The following is a 24,259-nucleotide window of genomic DNA, read 5'->3' on the forward strand; positions in this document are numbered from 1 at the left end:
AATAAAAATATGGGACTGGGTTAGCGAATAAAAACCAAACGTGACGTTTAGATTGTTACAGGTGAAAAAGAAGAACAGCCGGAGAGAAAAGCAAATTGTGATGATGAGAAGAGAAAAAAATGAATACTTCGTAGTGGTGTTGGAAAGAGTGAAATGTATGTTGAGATCAATGCGAGTACCTGTGCGATGCTAGAAAATTGGAATAGCCTAGTTACAAGATCAGGATGAGATTCTGTTCAAAAGTTCCAAAAATAACATTAGTCGTCTCAAAAAACTTGGCATCGCAAGCACAGTACACCGATGAAAACACACATTGAACGAATTTGGCAAAAAATAGACAAATAAAGTCAATTTTAGCAAACAACTGCAGTTTGTGAAGTCTGCGATGAGAATGAAGGTCGCTTCATGTGAACATCTCCTGCATCTTTGATAGTTGTCGGGTAGGAGATACGAGACATTTTGGATGGATCAGCTGTTCTAGCAAGTCCCATTCCCATGAGAATCTGATCGAATCGAACTTCCTGAAAAAACAATTGATGAAACATGGCTTAATTAGACTTTAGTAAGAACGTACGCGTGTCTCATTGCCTTCCTTCACTGTCACATACAACTCAATCATTGGTATGCGGGTTTCTGCTGAATATCCGACCATTTTACATTCGATAACTCTTCCTGTGCACAACTCTCTGAATTTAAGCATCGCAGCATCACTCCAGTTATTCGTTCCATCAACTGGACGAACATGGGCGAGCATGACTTCTGATGATTGGAATGGAAGTGACATCAAATCAGTACGAATTTGTCTCAACTCTTGGCGAGCGATTCTAGTGTATCCTCCGTAATCGACAAACTTGACAAACACCTCATCAGTTTCATCATAGTATTGAACAGTGACAGCACGGAACCACGAGTTTCCAACTGGAGCAGCACACAAGAGTCCATCTGAAACTTCAAATCATCAGTTTTAATGATTTGTACTAAGATTTTTTCCTTTCACACAAAAACCGGTTTCGAAAAGTGCAAAGAAATAAAGGAGCTAATCAAAAAGTGCATTTTAGTACTTGTCTATCTCTATCTTTAAAAGTGCAACAAGGACAACTGACTCTTTCACTTCTTCCCTTCACTACCCATGTCTAATGATCATCAATCTTCTCATTTCTCCCTTTCTTTCCCCTCTTTCTAATTCTGTCAAAATTCATCCAGATCGAAAAATCGACCAAGTGATGGGAGGGGGAGGGCAACCAACTGATCAAAATGCTTGATAGCCGCGTCGTCTCAAAACTGACAACTTTTCGGCCTCTTGATTAATTACCGTCTCGGTAAGAGAAACAAATCGCGCGATTAGGCATTAGAAAAAACTGTCGATAGGTGTCGTAAAAATAAAATATACGCTCACTTTCTCTCCTTGTAAAAACTTCAAAAAACGGCGTTAAAAGTCAGATGATTATCTGTGCACGTTAACAGTTTGATCTCCACTCAGCTCTAATCATTATGTATCATCGAAACAAACTTACTTTGACATGGAATCGGCAATTCCGGAAGGTTCGATTGTTCTCCATAAAGGGATCCCATGTACATATCGAGATGGCGCAACGAAGGGAATGTAGCATGAGTGGGTTGTTGAACGAAGAAGTGAGATGGATTAATGATCGAGGACACCGCAATTTCACATTTGATCTCTTCCGGAAGTGTGAGCCATGTTGGTTGAGTTGACAGCATGTCAAAGTTACTGTTTGGCAGAACTGGGGGAACAACTGGTTGAAGATTCAGTTCTGGGAAGCGTGCTGGTGGGAAACGACGACGGAGCATTTGGAGACAATGATTGATCTCGTCTCTCTTACCACGGACCTAAAAACATATTAGATACGATCTCCCCTTGTTCGTTTGATCTTTTGATTCTTACCTGACAGATCTGATGAGATTTCGACTTGTCTGGTGCATGGTGCTGGCGTATTAACATACGAACATTCGTACGTTGACTGAGCTCCTATAATTCATAATTGTGTAACATCATTAGGAATGCGTAGTTATGAGGAAGAGTATTGCCTCAATTGCCGTGAATAAATTACCTTTATGGTCTTTCCTTTCACTCCGATGATCAATCCAACGAGACTGTTTGGAATTTCAAATTCGTACATTGGCAAGAAGTCTTCTTCCGTTCCGGTGAGTCCTTCATCATGTGGCGAGGCGAGTGGTCCAGTGGCCCGTCCAGAATCTTGCGAAGAAGCCTGAAAAATACAACATTGAAGATAAATAAAATCAAAATTATAATTTTTTCGGAGAATCTCACGGACCATAATAATTTCCTTTTCTAATGTTTATAGCCTAATTACAAACCGTATCAAATAGTATCTCAGTAGTGGGTGTTCTCGGTAGACTGTACCCATATCCTGATGATGTCGTCGAGTTTCGTCGGTGCCTCTTCACTTTAACCTCTTCTTGTATTCTCGCGTACATTTTCAGCTCTTCTTCTTCTTCTCCAGTTAGTGAAAATAGATTTAGAGTAACGTTACTAAACGATATAGTTTCTAATGGAGGAGCTACTGATACGTCACTTGATGAACTTGAGAATATGAACGATTCACTTGGTTCCGGTGAGCTGCAGCTTTCTGCGGCTCCTATGAATTCGTGAAGTTCCTCTTCGTCAGCAACAGCCGGAAACGGCGGAGGAAGGAATCCGGGTGGGAAGAGTAGAGTTCCACTAGAAGTTATGAAAACTGGTGGTGGTGGAATATGAGTTGGTAACTGCGTCGGATGCACGAATACGGGTGCCGACGTCAGCATTCGGTGATTTGAAGAGGTGAGAATGGTGAGATGGGTGCGAAATCGAGTAACTTGTTGTAGATGATGTGGCTCTCACAAATCAAAGATTTGTATTTGTATTTGTATTTGTATTTAAGATAGATGTGAGAACCTTGAAGTAATGCCGCGAATTATTGAGGGCTCGCCCTGAACAGTCAAAACAATAGTATGAGGATCTTCAGAGAGCAATAAGGTAGAGTCACCGGAGACGAAGAAGTATAGATTTGATTATGAAGTGAGTAGGGTATACGGGGAATGGAATGAGATAGGATGGGCACGAAGGTACCGATGAAAATGATTAGGAAAGCCAACCTCCACCAATATGTTCACCACTTTTGCAAAATTATTACGATGCGCAGACAGACATACACTGCCCTCTAGGGGCGGAGCTTGATCGCGGCCGCAGATAGACGGTGATCATGGTGGGTGCAGAAGGTACAGAAGAAGGTGGAATCAGATGGGGAGAGAGAAGAAAAATCGAGTGCAGATAGCATGAAATGAAGTCAAAGTACGAGAAACTTGAAAGAAAACGACGGTTGTTGCGTGTGTGCGGTCAAAGACAGCTGACAAAATTTTTGGTAAACGAAAAAAAGTGCGTGTGTCTACGTTTACTCCCAGGTCGGCGGATGGCGACGACGAAAAAGAAATCAAAAGGGATAGATAGAGAAAACGGTTTTGGTTCTCTTCGTCTCGCTTTTTTGCAACAACGAGAAGATAAAGGGCAAATAGGCGAGAGAGAAAATGAGAGAACTCGGAAGTTTGAGGTGGGTGGGGGCATTTTCGAAAATCGACGAAAATCGGCGGAACATTGGACTACTAGATGAAATAGCTGCTTGCGCAACAGGAGAAAAAAATTATTATGAATTCATTTTTATCTGTGCATGGGAAGACCGCGCCGCACTCGCGCGGCGGCCACGCCCATTTCTTGCGGCAGTGTTCAAAAATGGAACGCAGCGTTAAAATGGGAGTGGGCGTGGCCGCCGCGCGAGTGCGGCGCGGTCTTCCCATGCACAGATAAAAATGAATTCATAATAGAAGGGTTTTTTTTGCTACGAGAACACGGAAACTTGACAAAAGATGAAAATAAAATTCAAAATTTGAATTTGACCAAGTGTCGATTTACGGCGCGAACTACTGTAGTCGAGAATGTGTGCAGTGTGTTCTGCGTCCATTTGTTCGCGCACTGCCAACAGTACATTTATTTAAACTCATTTTCAGAAACTTGCTCAGTTATCGATAATTGGAAGTAATCTGTGACAAAAATTATCATCATGATTTCGTTAAATTGTTTCGATGAATATTGGTGAATTTCACATTAAAAAATGCACTTTTCTGCCCAAAAATCGCAACATTTTTGCGGGTTGATTAATTCGTTTTATCAATCGTCCCCTTCTTTCACTCTGCCACTGATAATGACAGCTCCATATCGAAAATCAGATGGGTCGACACGAAAGGGGGAGACAAAACACGAATAACTGTCTGAAGATGCCTGCGACACTTCGTATTCTATACTATTTCATCCTAAAATGGCAACATTATTTGTTATCAGTTGGAGACGAGTGAGACAGAGAGCAAACGACTATTAGACAAAAGAAAGAGTATTTATCAGTCATTCAACCCAATTATTACCTTGCAGTGTGATCTTTATGTGTAATTTGACAAAGAATAGAAAAAATGAGGCCAGTTCAAACTCTACAGTATGAAAGTTCAAAAGATCAAAATGTATTCTTTTTAGATTTCACTTGAAAAAAGACAGAAACGAAGGTTACCCTGTCTAGCTTCTCACAAAGAAAAACAAACAAAAAATAAACATTTTGGTCAAGTGTCTAGAGGGGAAGGAACAAGAACGATATTGTGACCGTCAGCCTCGACAAGAGAAGAACTTTGATTTCCAGCCAGCTGTCTGTTCTAGACAATATCACTTGATGTAATTCGCTCTTGGATAACCTTGTACTATTGGTTAGCTGAGAGGATAGCACCTCATATCTTAGGCTACGATCTCGATCCTACGTATACAAAAACTTTGATCCTCCCCTTTTAATGTTATATTGAGAAACCTCAATGAACTTTTGATTTTTCCTTCGAAATGTAGCACCAACCTGTCAGGTTCTCATACACTAAAATGAAGAGATGCACAAAAAGAGGGACAGAGCATTGGATGAGGCCGATGAGAATGATGAGGAGAGAAGTGGGCAATAAAGGTCATATTTCTATCACTTTTTGCAATAAAATGGAATACGGGTGGACCGCACCTCGATTGGCATTGTACATCTCCAACTTTCGAATGAAAAAGAGATGAAATGGGGGAGAAAATGAAAGAGAAAAGGGCAACTCTTTCTCTTTTACTCGATCGAAAGATCTCAATCTATCTATGGGGTTGTCTCCGGGGAGAGGGCGCCGCCGTGTTATCTTGTACTGTCACATGGAAAAATAATAACAAAAAAGTGTGAGAGGTCAAAACTCAAAATCATATGATACTTCCTTCAAAGGTCACCCCATTTCTCAACTGTTCCCAACCTCGCACCAATCAAAAAGAGAAAGAGAATAAACGATTGTTAATCGTAGAGAATCAAGATAAGCATTCAAGTAGTAGACAGGACGAGTAGCAGTTTTTCTTACGAAGGTAAACAGTAGCACGCTGTGAAAAATATTGTTGCGGAAATCATCGGTCCACCCCAATACATATCAGTCTTCAAAAGTGTTTGTTTACCGTTCCGATTACTGTTGCACATAAAAAGGGAAACGGGACCATTCTCTTTTGATAAGAGGGGGTACTTACAAGGTCAGAGGGGAGAAAGAGGAGCGATTAGACGTCAGGGACATCATTTCGTTCAGTTTGCATGTTGAGTCAACTCCATATAGGACAAAAGTTGATGGGTTGAATACAAGTTTTAGCGCTGGGAATTCTCACGCTTTGTTCTCATGTTTCTGTGGTCAACTGGGCGATTTTCAGGATCCGTAAAACGCAAGAAATGAAATAAAATCAGGGGTTGAATCTTGAGTTTCCAGAATATTTAGGTTTTGGTCAGCTAAAGTACATCCGACAACAGGGTTATGACCTAAACAAAGAGCACATGTCGAAAAATGGCAAAGATCAGTGAAACACCTTTCCGATTCTGCCGGTTGCCTGTATCCACGTGAGTCGTCAAAAAAAAACAGCTGAGAGAGAAAAGTGATCGGAGGAGGTGCCAGACTCTCTTTCTCTCTATTTCCACTTCTCCAACATTCCATTCCATCTGTCTACAACCCATCGGACTCCAGCCGTTTGTCATGGTCGTAGAGTAGGGGGCGCCATATGACTCCCTTCTCACACTGTCGCCTCGAAATTTATATAAATTGGTTTAATCACGACGGAACCCCAGACAATTTGCGACTCTCTTCCATCTCACACGAGTCCACATCTTTCCAACCAAAACACAACACAAACATGTTGCTTGATTTGATTTTCGAAAAGTTTCGTCGCCGTCACACACTCCACAGGCTACTAACCAGACAGCAGCACATATACACGGAAACAAAGAGCCATTAGAATTCGGAAGAAGGAGAAGGCAACGGTATTTCGTTCTTAGAAAACATGTTGCCATGATAAATACTCTCGTATTGTTGTGTGTGTGTGTGTGTGTGTGTGTGTGTGTGTGTGTGTGTGTGTGTGTGAGAATTGGTCTTCGGTTTACCTCTTTCTTCTGCAATTAATTCCTGACATCTTCTCGATCTTCATGGGTGGCCCATAAAAAGGTGCCTCATCTCATTTACATACCATCTTTGTCAGAAAGAAGTGAAATGAAACACAAAAGACAAGAAGAATAAGATCTCTTTAAAGATGAGTCTAGACTCGACAGAAGTAATAAAGATTTCCGAATGAGATGCGTTGATCTCTCTCCTTTTCTTTCTTCTAGAAAAGAACCAGATGTTTCTCTCATATGATTTCAATGTCTCCTGCTCGGGTCATGTGTACTTTCCCCTTTCATAAGCTCATTTGTCACAACAAATGGTTTTACAATACTCTACGTTTCTTTCTCTCTTTCAATGTCTACTTGTCCATTGTCTAGCATTGGCACTATTCGATGACGAAGCAAGCGGTGAAGGTGAGACAGACGACATTGTCAAAAGGGCAACGTGCCGACGATGCCAGACAGAAAGAAAAAGAAGGCGAAGAGGGTGGAGGAGAGGGAACGATGAGTAGTAGAAATAGTAAACGATGCCGCCGTTGGCACGATTCATCACTCTCCTTTTCGAATCATCGACAGTGTTGCAGACACCTTCAATATCAAATTGGCAACATCGGGTTACAAGGGACGAATTAGATGGGAATCTTAAGATGACTTTGAGGGTTTGAATACGGAGAGGAAAGACACTGCAACGATTGTTCGTGGTCCACTCCGTCTAAAAATTGTTGCGAGGATGAAACAGCAACTCAAAAAACTGAAGAATACGATCTGGAACCTTCTGACTTGTATCAGACCACTGTCCGTCGAAAAGTCGGTGCCCCTACCTATTCGCTTCTATTTTAGTTCTCTTGATCTCTTTCTACATTTTTGTTCATCATTGTCTCGTTATCATTTGACAAATTGACCACACATTTCAGCAAAATGCCCTTCTCAAGATCTTTCGCTTTGATCAGCCGTTTCGTCGAAATATTTTTCTTCCTGGTTTTCAACAATCTTGACACGGCGGGCAGTAACAAGGTCATTCGGTTTTTCGAAACAAGTAACCGTTTTACGACCAATATTGTATCGGAGAGAAAATGAGGGATGGGAATGATTAGTATATGATGTGTCGAGAAACGTTTACTTTCGTAATAAAGAAGGAAATCTAATGGTCCGTGCGATATAGTTTTAAAAGTTGTTGAAAAGAAAAGAAACAAGAAGCGTACCTCACTGTTCAGACTATCCGATCCCGGTGATCCACTCTTCTCGTAACTCTCGTCTTCCGGATGCTGAATTTCGATTGTTTGGTTGAGTGAGACGTCTGGCGAGTCGACGACCTCCTGGTGCTTCACGGCTGAAAAAAAAGCTATTGCAACTGGAAGTTTCAGCTCAAAAGCATTTGCACAGCAGAAATTGTGAGTTTCAAATTAGATCAGAAAACATCTGAAGTATGATTTCTACCTAAATATATACTGGGAAAATCTACTGTGTTTTGTTGTAATTTTTTGAAATTGTTGAAAAATAAGGTCATATTTGAGTTGAAAAGAACACTCACCGACTTTCTTTTGTGGCTTTTCTGGAGTTTCCTCTACGCTTTTCTCTTTTGTCAATCGTCTCTGTCCCTTCTTGAGTGGAGCATGTTTCTCTTCTTTGTGTGAATTCAAATGATGACTATGATGATGATCTTTTCCTGCTACTCCTCTTCCCTTTCTGTTACTGTTACTCTTTCCTGATCCTCCTTTCTTGAACTGCACATGTCTGTGTGGTGATGCTGGTGATCTATCAATATCACTTGACTCATTTATTTGGAACTCTTCTTCGTTGAAGCTCCTGAAAACAAAAAAGTTGATTTTCGGTCCTATTTTAACTCTTAAAAAAAATACTTCTCCATCTCTTCACTCCACGAAAAAGCGGCTGGAGACATCTGTGCTGTAATATCAAGACTCAGTGGAGATGAGGCATCGAAGCTTTTCGTCGGTGTTGGTTCTTCTGGTATCTGGAAAAACTGTACGTGGTTAAAGATAAGAAAGCGTACACCACGTTGACGGGTTACCTGCTCATTCTCGAGTACCTTAGTTTTCGATGGCATTTTGATTGATGAAGCTGGAGTGGACTGTAATATAAGTTATTTATTTGCAAGAATTGTAAGTGGTATCCGGGTTCTCATAACACGAACACTTTTCATTTATGTAATATTGTGAAATCGTGCACAACTTTTTGCAAGGTTTTTCAGCCTAATAAGCACCCAATCCACAAAATACAGCTATTTATTTTATACAGTGTCCTGATCTAAACTCACTTTCAATTTCGGTTCTTCCTTTTTGATGAATTGTTCCTCGACAACTTCCTTCGGCTCCTCGTTCACAGATTCCTTGATTTCTACTTCTTTTTCCTTAGTTGATTCAGCTCCGGTGTTCTGAAGAAGTTTTGACATTTTAAAAACAAAGAATCGTGTCAAGTTGTGAAGAAGGGAAAGCGGGAATTGCCCGCGTGAGCAGGCTATAAAAATATCGACCACCACCATCTATATTTCTCCGTTTTCTATGAAAAATGTCGGAAAAAGAAGAATAAAAAGGAGAAAAATAAAGTGGTGCTACAAATCGAAACTGTCCAAATAAGAACAACTACAGAAGAGAGCTCACTTGATATGTGGGAATTCACGAACTAATACGAGATACGGTTTTAAACGAGATACAGTTTAAAAAACCTTTACATTTGAAAAATTGCGATAAACCGTATTTTTCCTCTTTACTATAGATCGTGAATACCTTCATTTAAATGAGTTCTCATCTACAGCAGTTCTGATTTGTTACAGTAATCTTTCTTCGAGTTAGCTTTGGGAAAACGAGAAAAGTGATAATAATCGATTGTACAAGAAATCTCTACCTGATTCTCCTTTTCTTCCTGATTTTGTTGCTCTTGGACTGTTATTCTGTCTCCTGCAGCAACGTGATCAGTTTCTTCCTTCTCGGTGACTACTTCTTGCTTCTCGGCCGACTTCTTCTGTCTACTTTCTTCGATCGATGATTTCTCGTTCTGAAATATGGAGAGTTGATTTTTCTTTTTTAAATCGATCGATTCTGTCAACTCTTTAAATTGTTTATTTTTCATGAGAACTGTATGACTCGAGACAGAAAAACACGTGTGTAGAGATGACAAGTGAAAGAGGTCTTTTGTTTTGTCTTCAGATACTTTGAATTTGATCGGAAATGAAATTTCAGGTGTTTATAGAAAAAGTGCAACAAATCATTCGTGAAATATGATCTGATCGTCTCGATGGAAATGAGCAATTTTCATAAATTTTGAAAATCAAAATTCAACCTAAAAATGCACTCGAAATATGAATAAAATCGACAGTTTTTTCTCTGTCCTCGTGTTCTACCTACGTAATGGGAAGAGGATCATCAAAACGAAAAAAAAGAGTGAGAAACAGAGGTGTTGGTGGTGGAAGCGATGAACAACAAAAATTCGAATTTTCAACAGGACGCCGGGGGACATTCTCTGTGTGAAAAGAGAGAAAGGGCGCGATTGGAGGAGGAATAAACATTAGAACAGGAGAAAAGAGATCGCATCTCAATGTCTTTTGCCAAAAAATGGAATTTTTAACTACAAGAAAACATTTTGGCAAATTTTCATAACACTCTTTGTTATCACTAGGAACATTATATAGATCCACGTAAAGCTATCATATCTTGAATGTTATTCACAAAAGACGTTCAAGATGTGTCCTTCCAGTGAGTGTTACAAAAAATACTTCGTCAAGTTGAGTTTGAAAACTCTGAGTACTGTCCTGATTATCACAAAAGAAGGAACTATTATGAGGAGTTCACTTCCAGAACAGGGACTTCTGTTTCCATTCATATTTCACCTAGAGGGCACTCGCCTTTTTCTCTCTATTCTTTTCTTCTCTTTCACTACGATCCCTGCGTAATAAATAACTGTTTGCAAGAATCTCCCCAAATGTTTTATGTGTGCCACCAGTGTTGTTGGGAATTCCGACTTCCGACTTCCGGGTTTTTTTTTCACTTCCAACTTCCGACTTCCGGATAAGAAATTTCACTTCCGACTTCCTACTTCCGACTTCCGAATAAGGAATTTTACTTCCGACTTCTGTCATTACATAACGGTGAAATTTCGGAAAAGTAAATGTCGCAGAAATACATGGAAAAATGGTCTAAAAGGACAGAAAATAGGCTTTTCTTCAGCCAAAAACTAATTTTCCACTGATTTTCGCGAATTTTATGAACATTTTCTAGAAGTTTTTGAATCTTTGCGAAAAAATCTAATAGCGACTTCCGACTTCCGGGTGTTTTTTACTTCCGACTTCCTGATAAGAAAAATCACTTCCAACTTCCGACTTCCGGATAAGAAAATTTTCACTTCCCAACATCTCTGTGTGCCACCTCTACGCACATACAGTTTTCCCCTTTCTACCACTGTTATGAGAGAGGACCGTACTGCACTTACTTCCAATATTCTCTATTATCAGGAACGGAGGAGTTCATATCAATCTCATCAGTGCACCACATTATTTATAATTCATTGTCTTTGTGTACAGATTTCGAACGTGAACTGAACTCCTATAATTCTGTATCTATCAAAACTAAGCATGTTGCTCGCACTCTCTGCTCATCCTTGCACTCTCTGCTCAAAAACCTAATCCTAATCTAAACTTTCATCCCTCGCAATTCTCTCGAACTCTCTTCATCTATTTCAGTATTCATTCATTCTTGAAGTGTTATCAGATTAGGTTTCCCTCGAAATCCTCTACTTTCAAGGATAAACATGATCATTGAAATTCAAGATTCTTGTTTTTGTTACTCTCCCTACTTTTCGTTACTCAACGGTCCGACGAATTTACATTTAAAAAAAAGACAACCTTGTTGACATCATTACTGAGAGCAGTTTTTCTATTCAACTCTGTCTAATTGAAAATAGTGAGAAAGATACATGGCCTTTTCAGTCTTCTCTCTATTCATCCAGTCATACAATTCAATTACATTTACAGCAACAAAAACTGGTCTCACCTGAACTGGAACATCTGTTGCTTTTTCTTCATCTCTTGCCTTCTGCAACTTCGAGGAGCTGATCGAGCTGAAAATGTTTGTGAATTAGAAAAAAAAATGACGTCATCTTCTGAAAAATAGAAGAAGACAAGAGGCGCCAATGACGTCAACATCGCTTAAATTCGACGGATTGACTAACCCTGGAGCTCCATTTGCATGTCCGTTCTGTGCTTTCTTCAGATTTCCATTTTCAGCTCGAACTGCTGATCCATTCGTCACCAAATCGTTCACTTTCTTCTTTTCGCGTTCACCTTTGTCCTTTTTGTTGATGTACCTGCAGAAAGAAAGAGAATAACAACGTTCACGTCATCTGGAATTTTCCCCGTCTTCACGTACCAAACAAAAAGAGCTGCAATGGAAAATCCACCGAGAGCAATGAGCAATGCGTGTTTCGATGCAACTGATGACATTCTGCAAATTAAATTTTTCAGATGTTTCTTTCCCAATTATTCATCTTTGTCTTTCTCAATTCATTTATCATGCACATGGGTCCCCAGATTTTTTCCCGTTCCAAAAAACACTTCCTTCTTCATTTCCGCTTTCAACTGCCTCTTTCTCCCACCCATACATTCGCACCCCGCCCGAAAAATATGGGGTCCTTTGACATCACCAATTTTTCGCCGTTTCTCTTTTTCGGTTCAATTTCAATTTCCGTTTGTTATTATAAGGATCATGATGAGAGATGGCAATGACGTATCCTTGTTTGATAAACCATGCACTTGAAATATATTAGTCAAACTGAATGAACAGATTTACGAAACGACAAATTGGAGAATGAAAATGAAATATGAACTAAAATATATAGAGCTCTATAGATAGTTCGACGAAGCGAAAGATTGAGTAACTTGGCATTTCCAGATTAATAAGATTCCTATACCACGTAACAGAACAGAAAAATAGATACCAGAACGAATCACTTCACAATACTGATACTCACTCAGAGAAGGCAAGTGGTGGGTCAATAGCGAGAAAAGACGAAAAGCGAAGACATCGCTCATTCTGATTACCACCATCTTCAGAATGATTCCCACTCAATTGTTTCGCAAAATCTTTGCACCAATCAGAAATCGTGAGTAGAACTGTGATGAGGTGTCGGGTGACGACATCGCATGCTGCATATGTCAACGATGAAGATGTTGCTGACTGCTGCCCAGAAAAATTATTGTAGATATCAGATGCGGATGGCGACGGCGATGAGGAGCCTCCTCCGGCTGTAGTTGAAGCATCCGCCGTCGCCGCCGCCGCAAAGAACGTCGGTGACGGAATGATTGGTTACTGGCAATGAAACGGCACACGTGCCGTTTTTCAATTTTGATTGAAGTAGCAAACACTCTGGGTTAGGAGATACTGTTTAGAAGGTTATGAGAAGCGATGAGAACGATTCGAAGAAAATAAGATAATGGGATTGACCAAGAATGAAAACAAAGGATGAGAGGGTTGAGAAAAGAACGAAGAGTCAGATTGGATTAGTGAGAGTAAAAAGATATTACAGAAATAAATAGTACTCGAATAATCTCTTACATCAGATGCCATTAGAGTAAAGGTTGACAACGAGGATTATAGATTTAGTGGAGGATTTAGTGTAATGGCAATATAAATTGGTTTGCCCAAATATCCAATGACCATTTCAGTCCGATTCGATGCCTGACTGATTTACACTATAGAGCAGCTGCAATTTTGAAATCAGTTAACTCTAAAGTTGTCTGAAATTTGGGAGCCGCTCACACTTAGATCAGTAGCGAAAAGGGAGGCGCAGAAGGGAGACGTGGGAGAAAGAGTAAGTAGAAGGTAATATGTGTAATTGAGTATATTTTCAGTGACATGCTTTGTGACAGCTGCCTGACCTGAAAAGAAATGTCAAGGAAATGGATGGAGAGAGTGAAAAAGTGAAAGAGAGAAGAGTCCTTGCCGTAAATAGGAAACTCAACTATGAGAGCCTGAAAAAAGAGAGATAGAGGGAATAAGAGGAAAAAAGCGGAATGCTAAAGTAATAATGTCAGAGGACCACGCGAACTTTCCTAGTATCCGAGTCCACTCCCCGTGAGATGACATCATCATAACGAAGAGGGGTTCTTCATTAATGTTTTTTTGTGTTTCTATAATAGGTCAAATGACGATCTTATTGCCTATTCGGAGAGAGGCACACAAAAAGGATCAAATATCCTTTTACTCGTAATATTCAAATAGACGAGGAAAGTCAAAAAAGATGATACTCATTCTGAATGTTGATGATTAGTAGGACTACCTGAAGTATAGAAGAGTGAAAAGTCTGCAATTTCAGGAAAATTTTTGTTCCGATCTTAATAATTTTATGACCTAAACCCGTCGTAAGCATTTATTCTAACCTAAATTTCTCTAAAAGTCTGTAATTACATACAAAACACGTATGAATTGAAGACAACCTCAAAGTTCGGAGCCTGAAGAGTCTCAACTCGAGACGCATATTTTTTGAAAAAAGAGAGAAACTCTCCTAGACGGATGTCAAAAGAACCGGAAGGGAAATTATAACTAGGCCATTTATTGATGGAAAAAAGAAAGAGTAGATATGAGAAAACTAAGGGAAAGAAAAAGATGGGAGAAAAAGCTACTTAAGGAGGACGGAACAAAAATCTGCACAAGCTGGAAGCCATTCAATCACTCCCACCTTCTTGTTCAGGTCAAGATGAATTTATTCGACATCATCATAATCATATTTTCGTGTAAAAACACACATCAGATGAACTACTAAGAAAACCGAAAAAAATACTTGTCTAATCAGACAGCTGAGCCCGCGGAAATGCAAGGCAGTAGCGGCTTGCTCATAGAAAATATTCCTTTTCAGACGGGAAAATTGAGAAAGAAGAGAAGATCGCTGATGAATAGAGATGAATGGCTAGCTCTAGGGAGGGTTAAATTGGGTTGAGATCTTTTCATTTACAGTAATCGTATATATGCACATTGATCATTTAGACAGAGAAAAAGAAAACAAAACGGCTGCATAGGACATCCCAAATACTAGAAAATAGCTCCACGAATTTCAAATATACAACTTCGCTTCGATGATTTCATCGAAAGAACCAGAAATGGAGGGAGGCTGGAGAAACGATGGATACAAACGAAGAAAAACAAGTTTAGATTCTGACTCTTCAGAATAAAAATAGTTATCCACAAGAGCGTTTTATATGAAACTGTTAACTTGTGTGTACTAATCAGATGATTCTCTAAGAATCTCGACTTTCTAAAAATGGCCAATTCAGAAGATAGCAATGAAAAAATGGCTCTTCTCTATCTTCTTCTTCTCCTCTCATCTGTGAGCACAACGACGAAAGCATCACATGAATGTGGGCGTGGCGCCAATTGGATTCATTTTCAATTCATTAGCACAGCAGCAGCGCCGGCGAGCGAGGAGGCCTCCAGAAGCCGTCAGGGCCCGAAAATATAAGGAAAGGCTCTTCTCGAATGTACACGGCTCGTATGTCCTGTGTTTGGATAGAAGAAAAAGGAGAGAGATGATGGCCAGTTTCTTCTCATCCTTCTACTTCTTCCAGCATCATCCACATCATCATCATCTCTTCCTTAGTCTTTACTAATTGTGATTCGCATGATGAAGCAGAGAGATGGATGGATGAGAATTGGAGACAGAAATTGTGAAAATTGAGAAAAAAGGAGTGGGAGGAGCTCGCGGTGGCAAAGAAGACGAAGGAAACGAGAGAAAGAGACTTCAATTAGAAATTCTCTAGGGGTAGGCCAATTTAGCTGAAAAACAAAATCATTGTCTGAACTTCTCAACAACTGGAATTCCCTATTTGTATGATAACTTCATAACAAAATCGAAGAGTCATTTGATTTCTATGATTACCAATTTCCGATTACTCTTCCGGATGAATCTATACATTTTTCGTGGAGCGAATTTTTTTTGGGATTTTCCCATTTCCCACTAAATCCATACGAAACAAAAACGTCTATTCGACATAGGGATTAGGCTAAAGAAGGGGCTGAGAGAAAAAGAAACAGGGATGCGCAATTTTTGCAGAGGCGCCGGTTTTCGTCTCGTTTTTCATGTTAAGAGGGGACCAAAAGTGAAGTGGTCCGCCTCCGTAAAGAGAAATGGAGGATTTAACTTTAGAAACTACTAATTTTAGAAAAGAACTTGTTTTTTTCAAACAATACTGAGATGCTCATCATCAAAATCGTACAAAATGAAGATGACGGGGCTTCACTGACTTTCTTGTCGACTCCGTCAAAAACAGAACGATAAATACGACGCTCCTCGGGTTGACGGACACCTCCTTTTTTAGACCCGTCTCATTCTTCTATTTGCTCACCATTCAACCTTCGATCATGCTCAGCGACAACGCCGCTTGAAAAATTGTGAAGGCGTCGTATTCTTCTTAAAGACGACGTCGCGGATGACGACGGAGCCGTCAGTTTCAGGGGTAAGAAGAAAGAATGGAAAAGTGAACGAAAAAGAGAAGAAGAGAGTAGAATAAAGGAACACACAAAACGATTCAAGAGCCAAAAACGGAAACTTCGCCAGCGCAAAAAAAACGACTGGTGAAGAAAATTCAATATTGTTCGGCAGAGTGCACTCGAGAAACACATATCAGATTCAATTTTAGTGATGTCTCTGTGGTCAAATGACGTCTTCTTCAGACAATGAAGGAGCAAAAAAGTCGAAAGGGCAAAACTCATTTGTTCTGGAACACACACGCGAGACAATGGCTTTCTTGACGTGTAATGAAGGGTCGTTTCAAGACGACAGAAAAATATTGGAATAGCGGCTCAAGAGTCACGAAAAGCTTGTCACATTTGTGATGGAATTCTCAAAATGGGCGTTTCCATAGATTTCTTTTCGGAAATTTGTTATTTTTTCTTGTTCTTTTGAACAAACACTTGTTGAGAAAGATCAAAAACTGAGATCCTCTGATGGAATCAATAGGCATTACATTATTTCTTGAAATTTCAGATCAAATTTGAATCTTCGCATAATCTCCTCCGAAAACTCTAATCCATTAGAGCTGCTGACTTGGATATCACGCATCGCTCGAAAATATTGTGATTTTTCGAGTGGAAACAAGGCACGGCGGGCCAACGGATAAGAAAATAAGGAAAACAGACAGAAAAAGGAAAGGAGAAGCAGAAGAAGATACACACACACAGAACAGAAAAAAAATGACGATGGCTCCGCTTAATTGCAATTTCTGACATGGTCGGTTGTGTGTTTGCATGAATATATGCGTAAGATTGTGTTGTCGCCGTCAAAGAAGAAGATGATGTCGTTTCCAGCCAGAAAAAAGGAAGAATTCAAACAAAGGATGAGCATAGACACAAAAATCCTTTTTGAAATCAACGAGGCTTCAAAAGAGTCTAAAAAGGACAATTCTCTCATCGTTTGCTCTTTTTCTTCTGGGATCATCTCGTGATAAAAATCCAGTTGATAGACCGTGAAAGAAGAAATCGGGAGTGATGACGAGTGAGATGGATTCATTGAGAATGTGGGAGGAGAGAAAACTAATAATAAATACCCAGGGGGCATAGTTGGGTTATTCCATCTACAGAGAGAGCTCTTCCTCCCACTCTTTCTAAGAAAATGGGAGGAAAATAAAAAGAGGAAAGAGAACTTTGAAGAAAAGAACTCGTAAAAACTTCGTTTCCTGTGCATAAAATTAATAAATTCTACATATATCCATCTCCTTCCAAGATGTGGAAATTGAGAATGAACAAAAAATTAAGGGAGCCGAAAACGAGAAAAACGAAAACTGACAGGTGGAATGTCGTGTCAAATACGAAAATGTGACTCTTTGCATATATGGCTTTTCCATATTTCCCGGGAAACACATACATATCAAACAGAATCACAGATCGACATCAGCAGAAAAAAAAGAAAGAGAAAATACACCCTTTCAACTATTGGAGGGAATTGAAAAGCATCTAACAAGCAGTCAACTAGAATATCCACAATTTATCCTGTTTTGTGGTACAGATAGCTGAAATTCCAGAATTCAAAAAGCTGAGAGGGCGGAATGAAAAAAAGTTCTTCTACCTTCAAGATCTCGTGTATAAGAGTTCCTGTCGAGTCTCTTCTCATATAAATTATTCAGAAATTGTGAGGCGCCGCGGCCGTCCACGCAACAAAAAATCAACGAGTGAGGGGACCCTCTCAAGTAGATCTATTCCTGGAGATAGTCAGAGATATCGGGGAAAGGAATCGAAAAAAGCAACACTGAGAGCTCTTTAGAAAGAAAGCGCGTGCATTCCTTCAATGCTTCCGTCCCTCGACAACATGACCAGATGACGTCAGTCTAATGGCCGCTGGCCATTCAACACTACTCCAGAATAGAAGCAAGTAACAACACAGCCAGAGCAAAGTGAGATGAATGTGAGTGTGTGAGTGGGCCGGAGAACGAATTTATAATGAAAAATGGAGAAGGAAGAGGCATTTTTTCTTTTTTAAGATTTCGACATGTATTCTTTGATTCTTTTTCCCCATTACTTTTGCTTCTTTCATCGAGCACGTCGTTACCATTTTATGTGCGTTCTTCACGCAAGCTAGCTCATAAGAAAGGGAAAATGAGAAATAGTTTCGAAAACAGAATTCAACTGTTCATAAGTTCAGTACAATGTTATTATAATCTAATCAACGAACACCGTTTATACGGAATATATAATTAGAAAACAAAAAATAAAAAGAATATGATAACTGTTTTGAATTATTTGATTAGTCATAACAAAAAGAAAGTCCAACAAGATAGAGATAACAAGTGAATGAAAAACAGAGAAATAACGTATATATCGTCCTAACATCTACTTTTTCTAACTGAGGAATTAGGAAAGAGCAAGAAGAGAAGACGTTTACCCAATTATCATTCTAAAGAAATTCCTAGTTCTTTCTTCTTTTTTTCGAGAGACAAAATAAGAGAAGCAGTCTGAAAGAGTGTCTCAACAGGGAGAGCTGTTCGTCTTGTTTTTTTTATATTCTCATGGTCAGAAGACTCGACGTCATCTAGGATAAATAGACACACGAGAGAGTGAGCGAGTAAGTTAGAATATTTGAAATTAAACGATTCATATTGCTGACTCGTTTTTTTTTGAAAACAAAGATCTATACTCTTTCTCTTTTTCAATGCTCTTTTTCAGTTCTCAATTTTCAATAGGCTTCAAATTCAAGCTTTTTCTACGCCTTCTTCTCCTTCCTCTATTCTCGTTTCCTTCTATTCTTTAATCTTTCGTGGCACTTATAATTGCCTCGGTCAATTCTCTACGCTCCTCCTCTCTCGTTCTTCTTCTCAGCGACTGCATTTTCTTCTGCTCGTCTTCGTTCGTATCGACTAAATGCCGTTTGCTGATGTTGTTGTGCAATGCGCGGCTCCAATCGCCACCACTTGTATACACCTCGCGGAGTACGTTTAACAGATTCGGAAATGGCAGGAATTGTGGTCCTGATTTCCATTTCACATATCGGTGAATCGGTAATCTGTATGCGCGAATTTTCGAACGTCGAGCCGCACTGAGGGCTTCTCGTTTTCTTCCCATTGTCACACATATTCCGATGACATCAGCAGTGAGCGGCCCGTCTAGAACATCACGAGCATTCGGCGATATGTAGATTGTATTCGCTGAGTTTCCGTAAAAATCTTTGATACCTTAAAACCAGAAACTCTTTCTTGAAACATATATCATTTTATATCACCAACCCTTTGTAGAAAACTCTGGCAAAATCGTCTGATTCACATAGTTTCCAGTGTAATATCCGACACTTTTCTGCAGCCACTGTTCCAAAAACTCCTGCGATGGAGAATTGACAAAGTCGAGTACCAACGGAAAATTGGAAGCGAAATTCTCACTGATACAATATTGCATTTGATTTCCAAGTTCCGAGCTTTCTCTTCGATTCACCTCACTCATATATTGTAAATCCAATGCAATTCGTGGCGCGCCGGCATTCATACTTGAGAAAACTCGCGATCCTTCGATATTATTTACTCGTTTCTGATTTCTTAACGGATTTCCAATGAGCTGATACATTTCTGGTCCGTATCCCATTCCACCCGCATCGTAACGCTTTTGTTGTTCTTCGAGAATCTCTTTATATCGCGCTTGTTTCGAACTATTCACTTTCGTTTTTCGCTGTTCTCTTCTTGCCGTCAATGCGAGATATTCCCAATAACTGAGTCGATCGTTCAATGATTTACATCCCAAGCTCTGCTTCCATGCATCATCACTCATTTTATTCGGTACATACTTTCCCATATAAACGAAAATTTCGAATTCCTTCAAAGTTTTCTCATATCTATCCTTTAGTTCTTTTGTCAAGCTTTTCTCAAATGATCGAGATGGTTTCAGACTTTCGAATGACACTTCTTCGTCTTCGGCGATCGAGGATGAATGACAAGAGGAGGAGGAGCTAAGGAACGTCGTCGTTTTACGTTTCGGTGACAAAAATGCTCTCGCGAAAAGCCGAGTGAGAGGAATCATCTACCTGAAAGGATCAAACAGTTAAGTACATTCAAAATATCCGATAACGACATTGTGATGAGAACACACCCGGATAAATGCATTGAAATGAATGTAATTAACTGTTTGAACCATCTCAATATCGTCAAAGGCAAGAAGAAAAATGAAAAGTCCAGAAATCAAATTTTACGGAAAGTCCAAGTTGTTAGTAGAAAGTCCTTAAGAAACTACTCACCTTTAGATGTTTTCTTCGTTTTTGAAGGCAGTTTCGATGATTATTTGAATCGACTCCTTCAGATTTCTGCAAAAAAGGCCATGAAATCCGATTCTTAAATCTTAATTCGAAATCTTACATTTAAAAGGCACTTGGTTTGGCACAATCGCCAGATATACGGCTAACTCAGCTGAACAACGTTGATGGGGGTTGTGAATTGAAATTTACCTGAAATCAAACTTTTTATAAGTTTCAAATAATATTAGTGAGAAAGCGTTAAAAAAACCGATTGAGAGATGGAAAAGATAGAAACAGTGAGGAAAATGACGGCTTGTTTACTATTGGCAAATGAGTTACTTATCTATCTGCAATGGACGACCAGAAAGTGTTTGTACATTTTTGAAGAAGGGTGGACGATCGGAAAGAAGAGCCGCACCTTGATTTTCGAAGAACGAGTACATCGAACAAGATAAACTAATTGAACAAAATAAGGATTATAAGCCAACCAACTATAGAACAAAATTGAGAAAATTGATATAGTTATTACACGGGCGGCATGACGCAAAAGAAGATGAATTGAAAGATGCGAAGTGCGAATGATGGGACTAAACATATAAGAGACAATATTATCGTAAGAAAGATGATGGAGTGGCCGGAACCCGAACGAAGACGTCGCGATGAGCGGACTTGCATGGGGCAACCGAATTCAAGGCCGATCGACCTACACAGGTGGCGACACCCGTCATTTTTTTTCTATCACATTGTTCAAGATTTCGAAGGCCAAATTAATAGCTGGGAGTGTGGACTATTGAGTTTCGGAAAAGCTGTTTTTATGGTAGAAACATATTTTTGAGATTAAGAGGCGGAGAACTTTTTGTTTCCCTAGTTTTGTACTTACTGAGTTGAATTTGGAGGGCTTTGGACTGAATTGAAAAAAAAAACGGTATAGCCGTGATAGCGATTTGAAACAAAATCCAATTATGGTGAAGGAACGAACAAATTTGGCGCGCTGGAGTTACAGAAAAGGTCAACACGTTTCCAGAAAGTATAAATTATAATTATTTTTCGAATACTAACATTGAATTGACAAAAATTATGATTTTTTGTCCCAGCTTCTACGATCTTGTGGTAATGTGAGCGCTCGTGATAAGATGAACTCTGATCGGCCAGAGGAATCCTAAAATTTTTGTTTTGCTCATTTTAAAATGGAAATGTCCTTCAATATGAGAATCCAGGCGGTATTTCAGTACAAAGCAATCCAGTAATTTATTTTTCCCAAATTTAGAAATCTTAGAAGCGAAGAAATCCAGAAAAACAAGCGAAATTCATTGAAAATTTGGGGAATTGCGAGGAGTCAGTGAGAGACAAAACGCGAAATAGCGTGGGAAAACAAGAGAGTCTTTCAAAGGGCAAGTGTAAACGTCTGATTTGACGGCACATTGCACTAAAAAACTTACCGTACTCGTGGGAGAGTGACAGTCAGTGAGTTTTAGACAAGATTTCTTCAAACTTCACAGTCAAAGTTTGAAAAAGCGTACGAAACCAATGTTATGATGAGTTAATATAGCAATATTTCTTGAACCGCGTCCCAAAAAACCTATTTGAATTCACTATCAGTTTTTAAACAAGTACAAGCTCTCCAATTGAGAGAAAAGAGAGGTGAACTTTGGCAAATACAAAATTGAATCGAGGAAGTCAAGCAATAGGAAAACTGAATGTTGACTCTAACGAACACGCAACAAAAAAATCGATTAATGTTCGATGGCAAGTTGGGGAGAAAAATAAATGACAGTCACGTTTTTCTTTTCATGTGAGAGAAAAACGAAGTGGATGAGGTTCCGATTTCTAGAAAGGGAAAACTGAAACATGACGCAGTTTTGTAGAAATGAAAAGTCGAAATCTGGGGTGTATGCAGATAGTAAGAAGTAATGAAAAAAGATGTTCTACAGTTTTTGGGGTAGCCTGATAAACAGACATTCCGACAGTTGCACCGAATCCTTTTTTTTCAGATTTACAGATAACCTCCAAGCTGTTTCATGTGCCAACTTTTCCCATTTTCTCTTCATCATAATTCTCATCACGATACACTTTTCCCACGACTTCAAGACTACGGTAACTCAGTTGAAATCACTCTAACTCTCTTTTCCATTTATTTTTTCTCTCTATTCAAGCAACGGATCTCTTTCAATACATATCCATTTTTTGCTTTTTTTCTCAGTTACCATGGAAATTCTAGTCTTTGCCAATAAAAAATCCGAGTATATTTGATTATGGTGGTGTCTCCAACCGACGGCTTTCCGTTTTTCTTCTTTCAAGAAAACCACCACTCCCACGCCAACGACAAACAACGAAAGCTCACTCCAGAAGGCAATCACTTTGAGAGAGAGAGAACTGATTAGTTTTCGAGATGAAGGAACTTGTTTCTTCAGAATTCTTCTTGATTCTGGAAAGTTATTGATCTCGAATTTTATTTATTTTCTGTTGAAAATAATGGTGTTTTGTATTCCTCTAAAAACAAGAATTTTGGAAGAAGAAAGAAAACAAAAAGGTCTGTTCAGTGAAAAAGACCTATTGTTTTCTGAGTTGATCTAGATTTTCTGTGATTTCGAAATGAAATATTTCGATGACAAGACACAGTTCAACAATCAAGCTACCAAGGGATGAGCTGAAAATGCATGTCTGAAGTTTTGCTTTCAAACAAAATCATTTAATTTCTGACGACTCTCTCTTGTTAGTATCGATCAAGTTACTTCTGAACTTCCAAGGGTTTATGCTTTACTTTTAGGTTATCTGTTAGTTTGCCTGGATGATTTCAAATTTTCTTATTTCTGAAGAATAGAATCTACTTACTAGCGTGAATATTTCATTGAAATCCAATTCAACCAGTCTACCGTACCCCGTCCCCCATCTCGCCTCTCTCCCATTTTCCACTGATCTATATTTGGTTTTCCGTTAGACGTCATTGGAGAAATTGAGATCATGAGTTATATGGAACGAATAAATTTTATATGGAGTGAGAGAAAAATAGTTTTCGAGTTGACCAGATGGGTTTGATAATCACATACTTGTAAACCGGCCGGCGCGTAATTCGCGTCAAACTCAATATTATGAGCTGAAAAGTATACCAAAATGTAGATCTCGGCGAGTTCTATGTCCATGACCTACTACAGGGCGGATGGATATTTGTTAATTTGCCGCGGGCCGGGCTAGAATGGCTTTTTTGGTAATTTTCACGTTTGTGGCACTTTTTCCCGGCCCGCAGCATATTAACGAATATCCACCAATAATTCATGGACATAGAACTCGCCAAGATCTACATTTTGGTATACTTTTCAGCTCATAATATTGAGTTTGAAGCGAGTTACACGCCGGCCCGGTTTACAAGTATGGATATTCAGGACTACTGTATGTTTTCAAGAACCAAACTTGCGAGAAAACTTATTGAAATAACCGAAATGGATAACATGATTTTGAGTAATCCATTTCTCACATTACGAACTGAAAATCCTAGTTTCACGGTTTTCGTGTTAGTGAGAAGGAGATGTAACGCAAATAGTCAAAAATGAATAAATTGAAAAAGTTAAAATATTGAAAGTTAGATATAATCTCTAAAAATCTGGAATCTTGTTCTTATCATATGGATTGTAAGTCAGTTGGAACTACAGCAATGATCAGTTGGAACTGCCTTCTAATAAATCTGCGAAAGTCCTACTTTTGATGAAACCATCCATTTCTTCAGATACATAAAGCAACCCTTCTATTTGATTTTCTACTTTGCTCTTTTCAGTTTGAGACCCTTATAAATCAGCTAAAGTAATCGATAATACATAAAAACGGGTCTTTCCTAGGTTTTACTCGACTCGGTGATATCTTCCCGTTTAGTGCATCTTATTCTCGTTCTGAGTCCTTCTTTCTCTATAACTACTCACTCCGTTCTTTCTCTTTCTCATCAGAACTTCTTCCAGAGATTTCTGAATCCAAACGTATCACTTGACTTCTTGATTTCATTTTTCTCTCTCTCTCTCTCTCTAAACTCCCACACACTTTTCTTTTTCTATTCCAAAATTCCCATGGAAATGAGTCAATGGGAAACGAAT

General features: G+C 39.1%; 3 protein-coding genes across 3 annotated transcripts; all 3 read right to left on the reverse strand.

Annotated features, from left to right (window-relative positions):
* Positions 1–353: 353 nt before the first annotated feature.
* Positions 354–2,784, reverse strand: GCK72_010738 (uncharacterized protein; the record flags this gene model as incomplete). The annotated part of the gene is made up of 6 exons (XM_003111549.2): positions 354–521; positions 575–942; positions 1,515–1,848; positions 1,904–1,987; positions 2,070–2,228; positions 2,338–2,784. 6 exons carry the CDS (start codon positions 2,782–2,784, stop codon positions 354–356), a joined length of 1,560 nt encoding a protein of 519 aa, XP_003111597.1.
* A 4,041-nt stretch (positions 2,785–6,825) lies between these two features.
* Positions 6,826–11,925, reverse strand: GCK72_010739 (uncharacterized protein; the record flags this gene model as incomplete). Its single annotated transcript, XM_003111659.2, has 10 exons — positions 6,826–7,185; positions 7,676–7,803; positions 8,005–8,279; positions 8,333–8,445; positions 8,503–8,562; positions 8,749–8,865; positions 9,336–9,485; positions 11,477–11,543; positions 11,655–11,789; positions 11,852–11,925. The coding sequence occupies 10 exons, from the start codon at positions 11,923–11,925 to the stop codon at positions 6,826–6,828; spliced, it is 1,479 nt and encodes a 492-aa protein (XP_003111707.2).
* Positions 11,926–18,712: 6,787 nt separating this feature from the next.
* On the reverse strand, positions 18,713–19,969 carry GCK72_010740 (uncharacterized protein; the record flags this gene model as incomplete). Its single annotated transcript, XM_003111506.2, has 2 exons — positions 18,713–19,137; positions 19,189–19,969. 2 exons carry the CDS (start codon positions 19,967–19,969, stop codon positions 18,713–18,715), a joined length of 1,206 nt encoding a protein of 401 aa, XP_003111554.2.
* Between the last annotated feature and the right edge of the window lie 4,290 nt (positions 19,970–24,259).

The sequence above is a fragment of the Caenorhabditis remanei genome, chromosome III (genome assembly GCF_010183535.1).
Source record: "Caenorhabditis remanei strain PX506 chromosome III, whole genome shotgun sequence".
NCBI classification, from domain to species: domain Eukaryota; kingdom Metazoa; phylum Nematoda; class Chromadorea; order Rhabditida; family Rhabditidae; genus Caenorhabditis; species Caenorhabditis remanei.